Source organism: Telopea speciosissima, chromosome 11 (genome assembly GCF_018873765.1).
Source record: "Telopea speciosissima isolate NSW1024214 ecotype Mountain lineage chromosome 11, Tspe_v1, whole genome shotgun sequence".
In the NCBI taxonomy this organism is placed as follows: Eukaryota; Viridiplantae; Streptophyta; class Magnoliopsida; order Proteales; family Proteaceae; genus Telopea; species Telopea speciosissima.
Genome location: NC_057926.1, coordinates 41,850,751 through 41,866,424, shown reverse-complemented (window position 1 = coordinate 41,866,424; position 15,674 = coordinate 41,850,751). Strand labels below are relative to the sequence as shown.

Sequence of the window (15,674 nt, the reverse complement as noted above, 5' to 3'; positions counted from 1 at the left end):
CACCCAGTTTCAGTCTCAGTGAGCCATCCCTAGCTCGGGATACCTCTGATACGTTGATGATTAGGCTTATAGATGAGCAGTCATAGACTATCAGAACAATTAGGCCCAAAACATGGCATGGGAAACATATGCTGTGCATTCTGAGGAACGGCTACGACTTAGTCAATCATACACTTCTCGAGGAATGGACCTGCCAAGAAACTCCTTGTGGAATTGAGTGGTGAGTGTTGTATGCTTGTTTTTCCATTCTCATGTATGTTTTGATTGTTTTAATAGCTTATTTACATTTCCAGTAACTAAATTTAAACGTAGACTCAATGCTTATAATAGGGCTAGTGTACAACAGTATTCAGCGTAACCTAGCAAACTTGGGTCAAAACCACAAGTACCATTTTGGGTAGGTTTTTTTTTTTAAACTAACTCATAGAGTAGATGTAAAATGTTGAAAATATGCAGCAAGAAAAAAAGGGTAAAAAAGAAAGTTCAGGGCCTTGAAACCTTGATTTCGAATTTGCGGAAAAAAAATACCAGGTTTTGACCTAGTTTCGGTTGAAACCTGAAATCTCGGTTTCGGCCAGGGTCAAAACCTGCCTCAAAACCGATATTTAGTTCCTTGAGTAAAACTAGACACTGGCAATAAGAACAACAGTGAAAGGATAAGCATTAAAGTTGTTATTCATAGTATAATCACTGCACATTGATTAAAAAAAAAAAAAGTCTTTGTCACATTACAACTCATAGGTGGAACCAGGACCCCCATTCAGTGTGCTAGGATCTTGCTTCAAGTAATATTTAGGGGATAACAAAGAAATTCTTCTGCACACTTGAACACTACGGGTGTTAAAATACATAATCCTAAGAATTCCTTACAGAGATTGTGTTAGGAAAAAGATTATTTACAATTTTGTTGAGAGATTCAATCATAATTCTTCTTAATTTTCCCTCCATTTTATAAATTAAATGTCACATATGTGAAGATCCATCCAAACTATCCATATGATACATACCTTGACTTCTTTTGAGCAGAGTTTCCCCAAAGAAGAAAAACAACTCCACTTTTCTTTTCAGAGATTGTATGGATAACCGCATCAGTGAATGGTTCCCACCCCTTCTTTGCATGAGAATTAGCATCGTGATGTCTCACTAAAATAAACAGCCCAGGAAGGTCATCAATGGGAAAAGACATAAGTATCAAAAATCTCGATTATACAGAAAAAATGTTGATAATCTGTTATGTTAAACAAAACAATGGCTATCTCTACAAATACATTATAGCAATGAGACATGAGGAAATGAATATAAAGGAAGAAGTTGTAAAACCAAAATACTAAAATGGTGGAATCTGAGATATCATGGGAATACATGGGATTTGTTGACTGATTTCCTGAAACTAATCTCAAATAAAAACATGTTTAAACTACTCCATAATGCAGCAGAATAAAGTCATGAGGTACAGTTGGTTTCCATCAATCACTCTACCAACAACAATGCTGACACTTTCTGAAAAAAGAACACTGCAGGAAATCCAGCTATGTCTGACAGCATGCGGTATTTCCATTCTGGAAATTTGTGGCCAAATTTATTTAAATAAAGTACAAAAAATAAAATAAAACTCAATTACTATTTACCAGACACCCCTTGTCCTCAACTTTTTGTCATGTACCATTTATATAATTTTAATGTTATAGGCGCATCAATGTTTTTGACTTAGTGAGGTCAATGTCTCTAGAATCATATATTGGGTTTGGAAACTGGGTGAGTTGGCAAACTAAGGGGCCAAATCAAACCTAATCCTATCTGTAGAAGAGCCAACCCAAACCTAATCTTGGGTTTGAGGAAGCAACAAGCATGACCAATCCAAGTAAAATTCTCCTTTAGCAGGGTCCATGTTTGAGTCAGAAATCTTGGGTTTGAGCTATCTTCTGCATGGATCTAGAAAAAGAGATGCAGGCAACACAGTTTATACACCAGCCAAAAGTCATTTTTGACATCTATGTTATATGACCACATTTATATAAGTTAAACCCAAGTTTTATGATGTACTGTTACAAAAGTAAAGATGTAGCCTCAAAAAGGGCTGTAAACTGGTACAGGTCCTGTTTTCACATAGTCCCAGAAGAGGTGGACTGGAGTTGGACCTTAACTTAGGAATTTTTTGCACCATGTGGCTATCGACAGACAAACTCGTGTCTTCATGCTGGCAGTCCAAGCTTTGATAACAATATCACCAATCAAAGGGCTCCTAGATATAAATAATCTGCGAATAGGAATTGGTCATCCGAGGTCCAAACATCACTGCCCAACCTAAGTTAATGTTGGACTTGGAGAGATCACCTTTATGGACTTGAGATTGACCCCAGCTCATATTGCATCTGGGCATATATTTTCATCCTTACATGGGCTCGCACAAATTTTAAAATAAAATATAAAGAACTGTACTAAATCATTGTACTAAACACTACTTAATTTGGTTTTAGAAAGATTTTTATGGTTGCAACTTGCAAGTACACATATTGGTGCCCAAAAAAGAAAAAAACATTACAAGATCATTGATAGTGATTAGCCTTAATGAGAATAAAGAGATAAAGGGACCTTTATGACCCAACCAATACAAATTTAGTTGCTGAAACATTCCAAAGAATACCTAAATGTTGCAAAGCAATGCTTAGAGAAATGTGCAAATAGTGATTTAGTCTAGCCACTTGATGCAGCATTAGATTGGATAATCAGAATTGATAGACTTTGGAAGCCAGTACACATCAATGGGCTCAATTTTGGGTCCATATAAGGCCCAAAGCTGGTAGCTATGTTCTGCTAGGAATATTTAGTTTTTTTTTTTTTTTGGGGGGGGGGGGGATTTTGTACTTTTGTTTTTAAAAGTAATAGCTGTTACTCTATCACAGGATGAGGGTAATGGGGTCCAAGTTTGGTATATAGCAAGCTGATTAAGTAGTGAAGAGTAGTTTCTAATTTTAGGACATGCAGTTTAGATTCTGGTTTCTATTTTCTTGTTTTGGAGTCCTATAAGTAATGTAATCAGTAATCACCTCTATTCTTGTTCTAACCTGCTATTTTGGGCTTTTCTCATTGCTACCTGTTGATCTCTGATCTGTTCTCTGTTATGAGTCCCAGCATCTCATCCTTTGCCCTTTATCTTCCACTGTTAAGTCTGAAACCTATGCATATTCTGACCCAAGTTTCTTTATTAAACACCATTAGTCCTAGGTCTGTTAGCAGCTTAAGCGACCCCAAATTCTTTATAGAATTTTTTCAACAGTAGAATTCAACAGAGGAAATCCAGCGACAAAATTACAAGAAAATAAACTCAAAAACACCAAGACTTTTATTTTGAAAGTTAAAACTGAAAGAAAACAACATGAGCTACTCATTACCTTATTTAACAGGTAAAAGAAAATAACATGAGCCACTCATTACCCTATTTAACTGGTAAAAGAAAACATAAGCTACTCATTGTGCCCTATATAACTGGTAATAAATAAATTACAAAGATGAGCAACTGAAAGGATCTTAACCTTTAAAAATTCTAACAGTTAACGCATTGAGGTTAAATGAAAAGCTGAGATGACTACAGCTACAACTGTAACTGAAAAAAACAACCAGTCCTTTTCATGTTGAATGTTAAAAGTGAGCTAAGAAAATTTTAAACACCTCCTTTGACACTGACAGCATTGAGCATTCCTACATGGAACTAGAGCCTTCCCTTTTTTTCCGTTATGGAAGGACAAACAGGGGAACAAGGAGACAAACACCACCTTCAAGAGCAGAGTAGGACACCACCCCCCCCAAGAAAAAAAAAAGTCAAAATCAACTCCATAAACATTATTGCAACCAATTATCGACATATATCAGGATATCATGGTTACACGTTATTGACATCAAACAAAAAGAAAATGTCTCCGGTCATATCAACCGAGGGGGGGCTAGACAATTAGCAGCAGCCACCACAACCTGTGCAGCGGTGACGGTGACAGGAGGGCAGGAAGCGACAAAGATGGCGGCAGCAGTGTCCCAGATCAATCAATTCTCTATAGTTCAACCGGAAGAGAATTATGAGAAGATGCAAGTGACAAGTCACGCAACAGCTGTATAGCTCTACAAGTAGGAGACATTGTAGTCTCTACAGCTTATGTTTTTACGCATTAACATAAGACCTACCAACCCATAAGAAAACATAATCGGCTCACCAGAGGAGAAGTCACCCGACTCACCCTCAAACAGTTTCATAAGCAAAAAAGGCATATAAGGATGTCAGGTTGCCAAAGCAGGCAAATTCACCTTGCTAATTGCCTAATAAGGGAAAGGGCAAAAAGAAAGAAATAGGCACACTGTAATCGAAGGGATAGCGATGAAGAAATGATTGTAGGCGTGTACCAAGCCATGCATTGGCTGGAGAGGCATCTGGACTAAATGACAAGGACCGTAAATCTCATAGTGGATAGCTGATGTATCTTAATGCGCGATTAATTGTTCGCATGCAAGCTACTTGTTAGTACATATCTCTGGATTCCAAATTCCTACAACATTCGAGTTTTGACTTCAAAAAGCAAGACAAGGAAAGCGCTCACATTGGCCCCAATGCTAATACTATACAACCGCCCTCTTTGTGCAATAAACAGCTGAGATCCGATCAATGCAAGGGACCACAACTCACTCAAGGGTTGAGATATGAAAGTGGGTTAGACCACCAAACATCCTATGGCTGGGCCTAATCACTACTTATTTAAGGTGTATTATGCTTTAAAACAGTATTTTACATGTATCCAAGCACATCCATGCATTTCTTAAGCATTTCCATGTGTATCTTTAGTTTATCTTGCGTCTCTCAATACATCTCTTAATACTACCCTCCTGATACGCTGATCGATACCGATATCAACACCTTGATTGCAACTACAAAAAAACCTGGGGTGAGGGGGAATGAAGGAAAGGGAACAAAAAAAGAAAGCGGGAAAATGGACAAATAGAATACGTAAAACAAAAGAGGAAAACAAAATTGAAGGTCACAAAGGGAAAGTTTGACATAAATACAATGAGACTTTATTTATCAAGGAAAATATTGACTTTAAACGAACACAAGTTCTTTTTGTTTCTATTGAATGAACACGAGTTCAAAGCATGGACAGATAAATAAAAGTAATAGCTAAAAAGGCAAATTAACAAGCCACCTTTTTACTATGGAAGGGGGGGGGGGGGGAAAGTCACTTGGGTGAAAGAAGTTTCTCACCAGTGAGTACAGTGTTAAGCAATAAAACACCCTGCAATAGAAAATTATAGTGTAAGGAAGTTTTCTCTACAGTAAAATAACTTATCAAGCTTGTTCTGTATGTTTATAGAGAAAACATTAAATTAGATATTAGACTGATGAATGCAAGGATTTAGGAACACAGAAAGGCTTTACAAAGAAAGAAAGAAAAAAAATAAGTTGGCAGTTTGAAATATAAATGGAGAAGAATATAGTGCTGCTATTTTCTGGACCAGGGATAGCTGAGTCCAATTCAGCAGAGATCAATGATTATTCCACGGCTTATCTATCTATGAAGTACACCAGTGGCAGGACCTTATTGAGGAGGGTGATTTATTTTTTATTATCTAATGAATGTCAGCTGGGCCCCACAAGGTCTCCCATGAAACTGCATTGGCCTGACATTTTTCCTCCTGAAATTCAGGAATTTATTGCTCTTCAGTCTTCTACTAAATCTCCACGCCTGGCTGCTTAGCTGGACCAGAAAACCAGATCCTATGGGCCAAAGAACTGGTCCAAAAACAACCCAGGCCCACTGTAGGCTGCTCTTATCTTCTTCTTTGAGCTACATTAGAGATACCATGGAGACTTTCACATTTAGTAAGGGCAGCAAGATCCTTATGTGGCCAAAGGAACATCTTGTTCCACTGGAACCCTAGTATGCCTATCTAATTTGTGGATTCATTGTCCAGCAGCACCCTAACCTTTTAAATGACTTGAAGGGCTAGCAAGGTATATATATTTTTGCTTAGTTTTACTTTCTTCATTATAATTGGTGGTGCATGAGCTTCCCTTGGCCAATGGCAAAAAAAAATTACGCTATAATCTATTTATTTATTTGTTGAAAAAAAAAAAATAACATGAATGTAGAAAGCAGCAAATCTGTACACATACAAACTGTACCTGTATTGCCCAACGTTCTAAATTCCCATGAGAGGGAATAGAACAGCCCAAATCTTGTTGAAGCTCCTTGAATATGTTAACCAGACTAGAAGGGGCCTTGACTCCCTCTGGCACTGAGAAAGCAAGGCCCATTGCTTGACCAGGTCCATGATAAGGATCCTAGGAAAAAAATTATATCCAAAAAATGTCAGTTTTTTTTCAAATGATAAAAAAAAATTACCGAGTATGAATTAACTATCTTTCAGTCTTCACATCATTATCAGCCTTCTTTTGTTTTGGACATAGAAAGTTAAACCTTAAGGTTGAAATAGATCAAACTGCTTAAAGTGACTGGACCAAGCATGATAGTTGTTACAAGTGAACTACCAAAGGTTATAAATTTGTGGAAACCCACTTATATGATCTGGCACAGAAACACAATACAAGAAAAGATGGGGTAAAGTCAACTGACGCATGGATCTCTTTAAGAAGAAGTAAGCTCTAATCACTCTACCTTGACACCAGAGGGGAGACAACTCAACTTAATAGGTAGAGTAAGTGTCGTAATCTTCATATAAGACAATGACTAGCAGTATGATTCTAGACAATAAGAATACCAACAACAAAAAAAAAACAAGATTAAACTTCAGGTAGATCCAAGTGATTTGACAACTGATGATTAGCAAATGAAATGGCTCTAATTAGCAAAATGGTGAAAGTAAAGTTTACTCAAAGCTTAAGAACCCAATTAAGTGCAGGGCAGCAAACTGGGCCTGTCCAGCTGCACAGGCTAACAGAATCCAACCTGAATGAAATTCGGCATGCCCAACAGAATCCAAAGTGAACTTCAGGCTCACTTTATAAATACCTTGGCATAGCCTCAGCCCGAGCTTGTTATACTGAAATACATAGAGGACTCGCATAGTATATTTTAATAAGTACATATAAGTTGATAAGTATTATATTAGGCCATCTTATTTATCATTTCTCTATTACTAATCGACAATTTGACCTAACATTAAATTGGCTGTGAGGTTCAGGCTGGCTAATCCCACATTACTAGAATTGGCATCAGCTACAAGCATTCAAAAGTGCCAATTATATGATTTTTTTTATATATTAATGAAACTTTATTAGCAGCAGAAAGGCTAGTGAATTTTACCTTTGTCACCTAACACTTTTACAATTGATTTCATGGTTTATGAGGTTTCAAATGAAGGCAAAAGCATCCAGTTAAAATATAGAAAGAAAAAGAACCAAATAAAGCTTCATTACATCAACTTTTCCATTATATCCCCACTGATGACTAGGCAAATAGTCACAAGCCAACAAATAGAAATTACATAAGATCATAAAGTACCAGCTAGAATAGCTTATGCTACATTTGGACGCCATGCCTTAAACCAGGTTTTCCCTAAATTTAAGGAAGAAGAGCAAACCTGGCCAATGATCACAACTTTGAGTCTGTCGAAAGGGGTTGAATTAAGAGCATTGAAAATTAGATGAGAAGGCGGGTAGATTGGTACACTGCCACGCATTTCACGTTCAACAAATTTGCACAGATTCTTCGCATAGGGTTTCTGAAGCTCTCCAGTAAGAGCTTCCAACCAGGTCTCCTCAACCAGAAGATCCTCAAGTTTCACATAATCCACTCCATCAGCTGAAATAATCCAGAAAAAAAAATGAAATCCTGACATGATACCATCACATTTCTCAAAGACTGATTAATTGAAGTACAGAGGGGTAACCCTAAAATTGGGAAGACCTTTGGACTTAGAGATTCTCTCGGTGCAGATTCTGAGGTTGAGTTTCGATCTTGCGAGAGATTTATTAAATTCAATCCGGGTTTTCTGCTCGATGGTGAGACTGGAAGGAGAGTCGCTTCGGAGACCACCATCGCCGCTCTTGTCAGATTCGCTAGCAGAAGTGTGGCAGAGAACGGAGATGATGGGTTTGGAAGATAGGGTTTCGGCGGATGGAAGGACCTTCAATCGTTTGGCGGGTTGGAAGAACTCCGTTAGGGCTTTGGAAGAAGCCATTGCCAAGTTCAGAGAATGAGAGAGGGGGAAGAAGGGTCCCTCACTCCCTCAGTAATTGATTAACGGTGAATGGCGGGAAAATGGCCTCGAAAGTCGAGACTGGATAATGGGCCTCTAGGACTTCTTTGCAGTACCCCGGGTTCTACCCGAACCCATTTGTGTGGGCCTCACTTCAGAGTGTCATGGACTCATGGGGCGGTCTGTTACCGGATTCCCTTCCAAGAGGCAATCCCATAACGAATCGTTATTGTCTATAGTTCCCTGACCAGTTCCCTAGTGCCTCTCACAAGAGGGGGATGGGATCCACCTGGGACACCTAACCGGACACTCTGCTCGGGTGGGGTCCATCCTCCTCTTGTGAGAGGCACTAGGGAACCGCACTAGTCAGGGAACCGCATACGATAAAAAAATTCATCTCATAACCTTTCCGGTGACTAAAAAGGGTCCCAAAACTAGGATTCCGATCTATTTGATAATGGGATTATTTGGTTCTGATTCCAATTCTGCAACATTTCTAAGTTCTCAAAAGTCTCAAATAATCAAATATTTACAAAATTACCAACAACTCTAGCTCAATTGGTGAGCCGTGGTGCGCTTCATGTCCATTCCCACCAGGAGGTCTCGAGTTCGAGTCTCCTGGCTGGTACCTTATCCCCTCCCCGGTTCAATCCCCATTCCCCCCACCCCTCTATACAAAATATATATATATAAAGCTTCCAATTCCAAAAAATATTTACAAAATTCCTAAGTATACATGATACAATGCAATGTTTATTTGCTAAAGATTTGGCGGTGCCATATATGTATTATATTCATTTTTTTTTGTAAGAATATTTATTATGTTTATTTACTAATTCATACTATACTTTAAGCATAAAATAATCAACCATCAATTTTTAAACAAACAAACACTCGACTAAGCCCATAATTTACACTTCTAAATCATTAATACCAAATCAAATTCAAATCTCAAATTCAAATAAACATCTTAAGTATTCATTTGAACATCTTCCATATCCATGTTAACTCTCATATAAGTTATAATAATTAACTATTGACTAACCCTAAATAAATAATGGGAAAAAAAAAAATGCTACCTAATCACTTGCGGTGCGTGGTCCTTGAGCCTAGACACTAGGCCACATGAAATGACCGTCGTGTCCCCATGGAAAGGGGGAAATCTCTAGGGATATGCAGCGATCATTTCATGCGGCCTTATATAATGTACCACACGCAACCATGTAGCGTTATCTTTCCCATAAATTATCTAGGCATGTTAAATGAGTCTTAGTGGTTCCTGTTCTAGTCGGTCCATATTGGGCTTTCAATTTTGAATCTGTTAGGAAGCCCGTCCCAGAACAGTCTCATCCCATTTAATAATATTAATTGGTCCTAGAACTAGCTCACAAAACCATCCCGTTTAGTAATGGGATAGGTTGAGTCCAAGTTTTAATGGGGTGGCCTCTAGTTCTTGATCCAAATTGACATCCTTGGTCTCACCAAACATAGTGACAACGAAAAACAGTAGGAAAAACGTGAAGAGTGCCAAATTGGATCATCTGTTCATATTCCAGAAGTAGCATTCAAAGAAATGGAGCACGAGCAATCCCATCTTTCAATGCAACGTTCTGGTTGCAGTTGTGAAAATGGAGGAGTCACCATGAAGAAGAGGTCCACAGTTGATAGAGAGAAAGCATGTGCCACAGAGAAACCATGGATCATGGAGAGAATCTCCTCCATGTTCCAGTTCAAACTTGAGATCGAAGAATGGAAGGAAAGGTAAAGAGGCCTTGGACACCCCTTGCATTCCTCATTTTCCAAATCTCCCAGAAAGTGATAGCATGAGCTGTGAAGAAAACTATGTTGTTCCTTCTTGGTGGCTTCGGGGGCTCTATCCCACTTGATGATCCAGGCAAAGAATGACGAGAGCAAGAAAACTGAGCACCTAAAAGAGATAGGGGAAAGTAAACCAAGCATGTTCAACTAGAGGGCAATAGAGAAGGGCATGCTCAAGGCTTCCAATTGCCCCCAAGAAACCTGCCACATAAGGACTTCACCTTAGGCTCCATTTGTTTTGACATAAAATTGGGAAAATTTAGAGTTCCAAATAGTTTTCCACATGCATTGATTCATTATGATTATAGAGCATGGAATAAACCATGGAGAATGACCTAGAGATGGCCTTTTGATTACTATTTTCGTGAATAGAGAGCATGGAATAAACCTGGCCAATACTGAATTGATGGTACAAAACTTTTGTCGTTGGGCAACATCCGGATATAGGAAGCCACTGCATCCACGCATGGCGGCAGGTCGCCAGAAGCCACTAGAAGCATCCATACACCGCTGCCCGCTTCTGCTCACTTTGCTCCCAGCTTGTCCCCTCCCCTACTTATCTTCCTCCTTTCCAGCCATGGAAGTTTCACCGAATACCGGGGATGACTTTCTACCCGTGTTGAGAACACAAGCTGGCAAACGTAATTTGAAAACAATAAAAATAAAAAAGGGAAAGAGAAAGCTACATGGGAGTGTGTGGTGCACAACCCCTGCACCCAAAAACAGGGTGGATAAAATAACCGCCGCAACCCCAGGAAATTTAATCTTTCCATGGGGGCATGGTGGTCATTTCGGTCTCCCCTGTGTTCTAAGCGTAGGGGCAGCACACCGCACGCATCTAGGTAGCATTCTTTCTCCCTAAAAGACGGGAAAAAAAAACTCTATCCGGGGGTGTAGCCTACGCCATCACTCCATGTGCCAACACCTCTGCCACTTGTTTTGAGGAGGAGAGAGACACAGGCACATGGGAGTGCTGGTGTAGGCCACACTTCAAACTGAAAACTACTTCTCATAAAAAAAAAAAGGGGCGCTGTTCTCTGTGCCACAGCGTAGGCTGCGCCCAGGCACATGGGGGTGAGCGCAATGACCATGCTGCCCCCTGTATAGGCTGCCCATATGTCTAGGCGCAACCTGCACTGGAGCACAGAGAACATTCTCCCTAAAACAAATACAGCAAACATTGTTGTTGATGAGAGCTAGAGTGACAGGAAGAAGGAGATAGAGAAACAGGTTGAAACCCCATGTATATGGAATGACCCTTTTGCCCTTGTATTTAAAAAAACCAATGGGTTTATAGCTGCTGATTCCCTTTTGGTTTTTTTAATGGGCTGTGGGCGTAAGTCCACTATTTTTAATATCCTGTTTTGTTTTAAATTCATGTTTTCATTTTAAGGACTTAAATAATTTTGGGTTGGGTTATACCCCTAAGCCCAAATGGGTTTTAGTATTGATTTTTTGAGGTGATTCTTGTGCAGACCTCATAGGTTTAATGCTTGTGAGCCCGTTTAGGCTTATCTATCGAGACTTGGGCTACAGCTTTTTAAGCATATTGAGCTCATATTGGGCTTAAATGTTTTTGACAAGCGTTGTTCATTGGACCATGATTTAAAACTTTTTGGGCCTAAATGTTTAGTGCCCATGTGGCTTGTATGGGGTATGGATGAGTAGTTTTTTTGGTCATTTGCACCCCATGAGATGGGGTCCATATACATTGTAATGTTTCACCCTATTACATTAAAGTGTTTAATGTGTTTGGGTGTCTTTGCTTGGGGATTTGGGGCTTGCATTACATGAGAGGTAATGTCTTTTACATTACTTAAACCGTGCAATATCTCCTTAAATATCAGTATCTTAATAGAATCAGTAGTGAATTAAATCCCCTAATTATCTCTTGTGAGATGAGGTAGATTTCTTCATCCAAGTCAGGCCTCTGGTTTCATTGTAAAGCCCTTCTATTTTTTCTCCTATTTCTTCTCTCATCACCCTTAATTTTTTTTTCCCCCCATATTTTCTCTCCATCCATACGTGTGTAAGTATCAAGCCTATTCCCCATTCTTATTCAACCTTCTTACTAAAGCTAAAATTGAGTTGCCAAAAATGCCTTATGAGTTTCTGCTAGCTGGAATGTTCCCAATCAGTGATGTTCTTGGCCATGTGGCCTTCGCTGCACATGACGATGGTACGGTCTTCACTTTAATCCCTTGAGTAACAAATCGACAGAGAGTCATACATAAGCTATGAGGATAAGAAAATCCATAGCTTATGTATGATTCTCTGTCTGTTTGTTACTCAAGGGATTCTAAATAAAACGTATTTTAACCATTAAAAAAAAAAAAAAATACCCTTACCCTCGGGCTATCTTCACCGTTGGATAGAATCTCACTTATATCAAGTGTGAAGATAAATATTAGAATTTACCTGCAAATACAGAATGGCCAAATCCCGATAACTCCATAGTACAAATATGATAGAGCAAGGAAGAGGTTTTTACTTTTTATATGGTAAAAGAGGGGGTCATTCAAAATATAACCAAAAACCTAAGCTTGAAATCGAGATTTCTCCATTTTCATGGGTTTCTCGACCTAAAACTCAAACTGGAAAAATGGTATAAACTGTGCAAAAGAAATGCAGAAGCAGAGAACAAACAAGCTATTGCAGTGACGACCGAAGAGATGTTCTTTGCCGTCGCCGGATTTGTGACGAAAGGGAGAGAACTAAAAGACAAAGTGATGCAAAAGAACTTACCAGATACAATACCCGGAACATTACAAAGAAAATGGGTGTTCCGATGGGTTGAGTAGCTAATCTTGGCGAAAAGAAGGGAATGTAAAACTAAAAGATAATCCAAAAATACAAGAAATTGCAAAATAAACAACTAGTTCAAGAAGAAGAAACAACTAAAATGCAAGAAAATTGCAAAACTCAAAACAGATTGCAGGAGAAAAAACAACCGAGATGCAAGAAATTGAAACAAGGAAAAAAATCAGGTTGGAAAAAGAAGATAACACACCTGTACCCTATCGCCCTCTTTTGCGATTCGTGTTCTTGGACAACCAAAAACCTTAACTTTTTCATCATCCATTCCATAGGTCTTACAACAGTACAGGTCCTCATTCACCATTGTAGGACCTGTACTGAATGAGGACTTGTACTGTTGTAGGACCTGTGGAATGGATGATGAAAAAATTAAGGTTTTTGGTTATCCAAGAACACGAATTGCAAAGAAGGGTGATCGAGTACAGGTGTGTCATCTTCTTTTTCCAATCTGATTTTTTTGCGTGTTTCAATTTCTTGCATCTTGATTGTTTTTTCTTCTGCAATCTGTTTTCAGTTTTGCAATTTTCTTGCATTTTGGTTGTTTCTTCTTCTGGGATTAGGTGTTTATTTGGCAATTTCTTGTATTTTTGGATTATCTTTGAGTTTTATATTCCCTTCTTTTGCCAACACACCGGAATGCTCATTTTCTCTGTAATGTTCCGAAAGTTTGTATGTATTAAGTTCTTTTGGATCACTTTGTCTTTTAGTTCTCTATAATATTCCCCTTTTCGTCACAAATCCAGCGACGGCTAAGAACATCTCTTCAGTCGTCATTGCAACAGCTCGTTTGTTCTCTGCTTCTGCATTTCTTTTGCACAGTTTATATCATTTTACCACTTTGAATTTTAGATCGAGAAACCCATGAAAATGGAGAAATCTTGATTTCAAGGTCACGAATCTTCCTAACCCAAATCATCTTAGCAGGATACGTGACAACAGCAGTCCGAGAAGAATCACCTTTTCAATTCAGTCTTCACATATCGATAATGGCGGAGAGTTTTTCGAAGACCCAATCAGGCGCTTCTTCTTGAGCTTCCCACATCGATAATGCCGGAGATTCTTCCTAGCATATTTTAATGATTTTGTTCCCTTTTCCGATAGATATCTCTGTTAACCAAATGGGCCTTTGTTCTCTGTAATGTTCCTTTTTATATGGGGTTTCCGACTCTCCAAATCCCATTTGCAATAACTAGATTCTACTCCTATGTAATGAGGAACCAGTGCTGGTTATTTCATCGTCTACGTTTTTTGTGTTTTACGGGTGGTGTTTGTTGGTGAAAAAGGAGAAGAGGATAAAGACAAAGATATTATTATTAGTTTACATATAATGTAGGTATTGTTGATTTTGATTCAAATTTATTTGAGTTTTATTAATCAAATTTTTTAATGTCACCACCTTCAAGAAAAGATTAGGACACCATCCACCACCAACACCCTCTCCCAATGAAAAAACAGTCAAAATAAAGTCCATAAACATTATTGCAACCAAGTATCGATACATATCAGGATATCATGGTTAACCAGTTGTTAACTGATTTACTTTTGGTTAATCTAACTACCTAACCTATCCGACCAGTATTTCAATAAGATTAAAATATTATAAAATTTAATCAAGTATTTTTTAATACCTAAAATGCATCAATGGTCATTAATGCATGATTCTAATCCGATAAACATGAGGTTAATTGTGTGAAATATATACACTATCTACAAAACCAAGTAGAGTTCTTTCTCCCTATTATAAATATGGGAGAATGTTCTCTGTGCAGCATCACAGCCTGTGTAGTGGGGTAGGGTGGTCATTGCGCCCACTCCCATGTGTCTGGGCACAGGTTGTGCTGCGGCACAGAGAACAATGCCCTATAAATATATTGCCCATTATCATGTTTTCCACTATGACCTATATTTATGAAAATATATATTGTTGAATAAAAAATAAATAAATTTGGCCATCATATTGAAAAAAAGGGAAAAAGAACGCTAACCAATGCTATGTATTGACGTGTAATCCTTACACAATCCAACGCAAAAATACCAACGCAACCCTGGACCTTTTAGCCTTTCCAGGGAGCGCCTCATAGGTCGTAGGGCAAGCCTCACACACATGTGCACATACAGGGTAGCCTAGTGGGTCTAATGACCAGTGAAGCGCGATTACAATGTTTAAAGGCGATTTGGTATTCACTGCCCATTATAGCATTGACTACTAATCCAACAATATCAACAGAAACTAAGATTATTAAGCCTGGAATGGATTTCCAATTACTGAAGCCACTAAAGTCTACAGGTGGATTAGTTGTTGAATGCCATCAATTTTATAAACAGAATAAAAAAGGGGGCGTATTAAATGTACAAGGCTCCCGCAACTACGGGGTCTGGGGAGGATCATAATGTATGCATCTTTACGCCTTTACCTTACTTTCGTAGAGAGACTATTTCCAGACTTGGACCAATGACCACTTGATCACAATGGAACAACCTTTACCGTTGCACCAAAGCCCGCCCTCTAATTTAGAAACTTAATCTGTTACATAATTTTTTTTTTAAGTTTTTATCTTTTCTTTTAAAGTAAAGAAATTTATTCAGAAAATGACACCAAAGGCAAGAATAACCAAAGGCAAGAATAGTGTAACTGGCCCTATTTAAGAAACCCCGTTTTATGGAAGCTCTTCCCATGTGTAAGCCTATAAATCATTGGTTTACATGACCAGCACATGGGTTTGCTAATCTTCTCAAAGAGCCTACCATTTCTATCTTGCCACAATATACAACAGAGAGCCGCCAGTACCTGAAATCTTTGAAATAGATTGTTAAAGTTGTGCTCATTTACCTGTTCA

General features: G+C 38.5%; 1 protein-coding gene across 1 annotated transcript in view; it reads right to left on the bottom strand.

The window, feature by feature from the left end:
* LOC122645116 (uracil-DNA glycosylase, mitochondrial) overlaps nt 1–13,141 on the bottom strand; it is a 21,904-nt gene extending 8,763 nt beyond the window's left edge. The window contains exons 1-7 of the mRNA XM_043838462.1: nt 13,031–13,141; nt 12,766–12,852; nt 7,911–8,223; nt 7,585–7,805; nt 6,167–6,325; nt 5,246–5,276; nt 1,008–1,143 (exon numbers count right to left, since the gene is read on the bottom strand). Coding sequence (XP_043694397.1) covers nt 1,008–1,143; nt 5,246–5,276; nt 6,167–6,325; nt 7,585–7,805; nt 7,911–8,223; nt 12,766–12,852; nt 13,031–13,141 — 1,058 coding nt within the window. The remainder of the gene's footprint in view (nt 1–1,007; nt 1,144–5,245; nt 5,277–6,166; nt 6,326–7,584; nt 7,806–7,910; nt 8,224–12,765; nt 12,853–13,030) is intronic.
* Nucleotides 13,142–15,674: the final 2,533 nt, after the last annotated feature.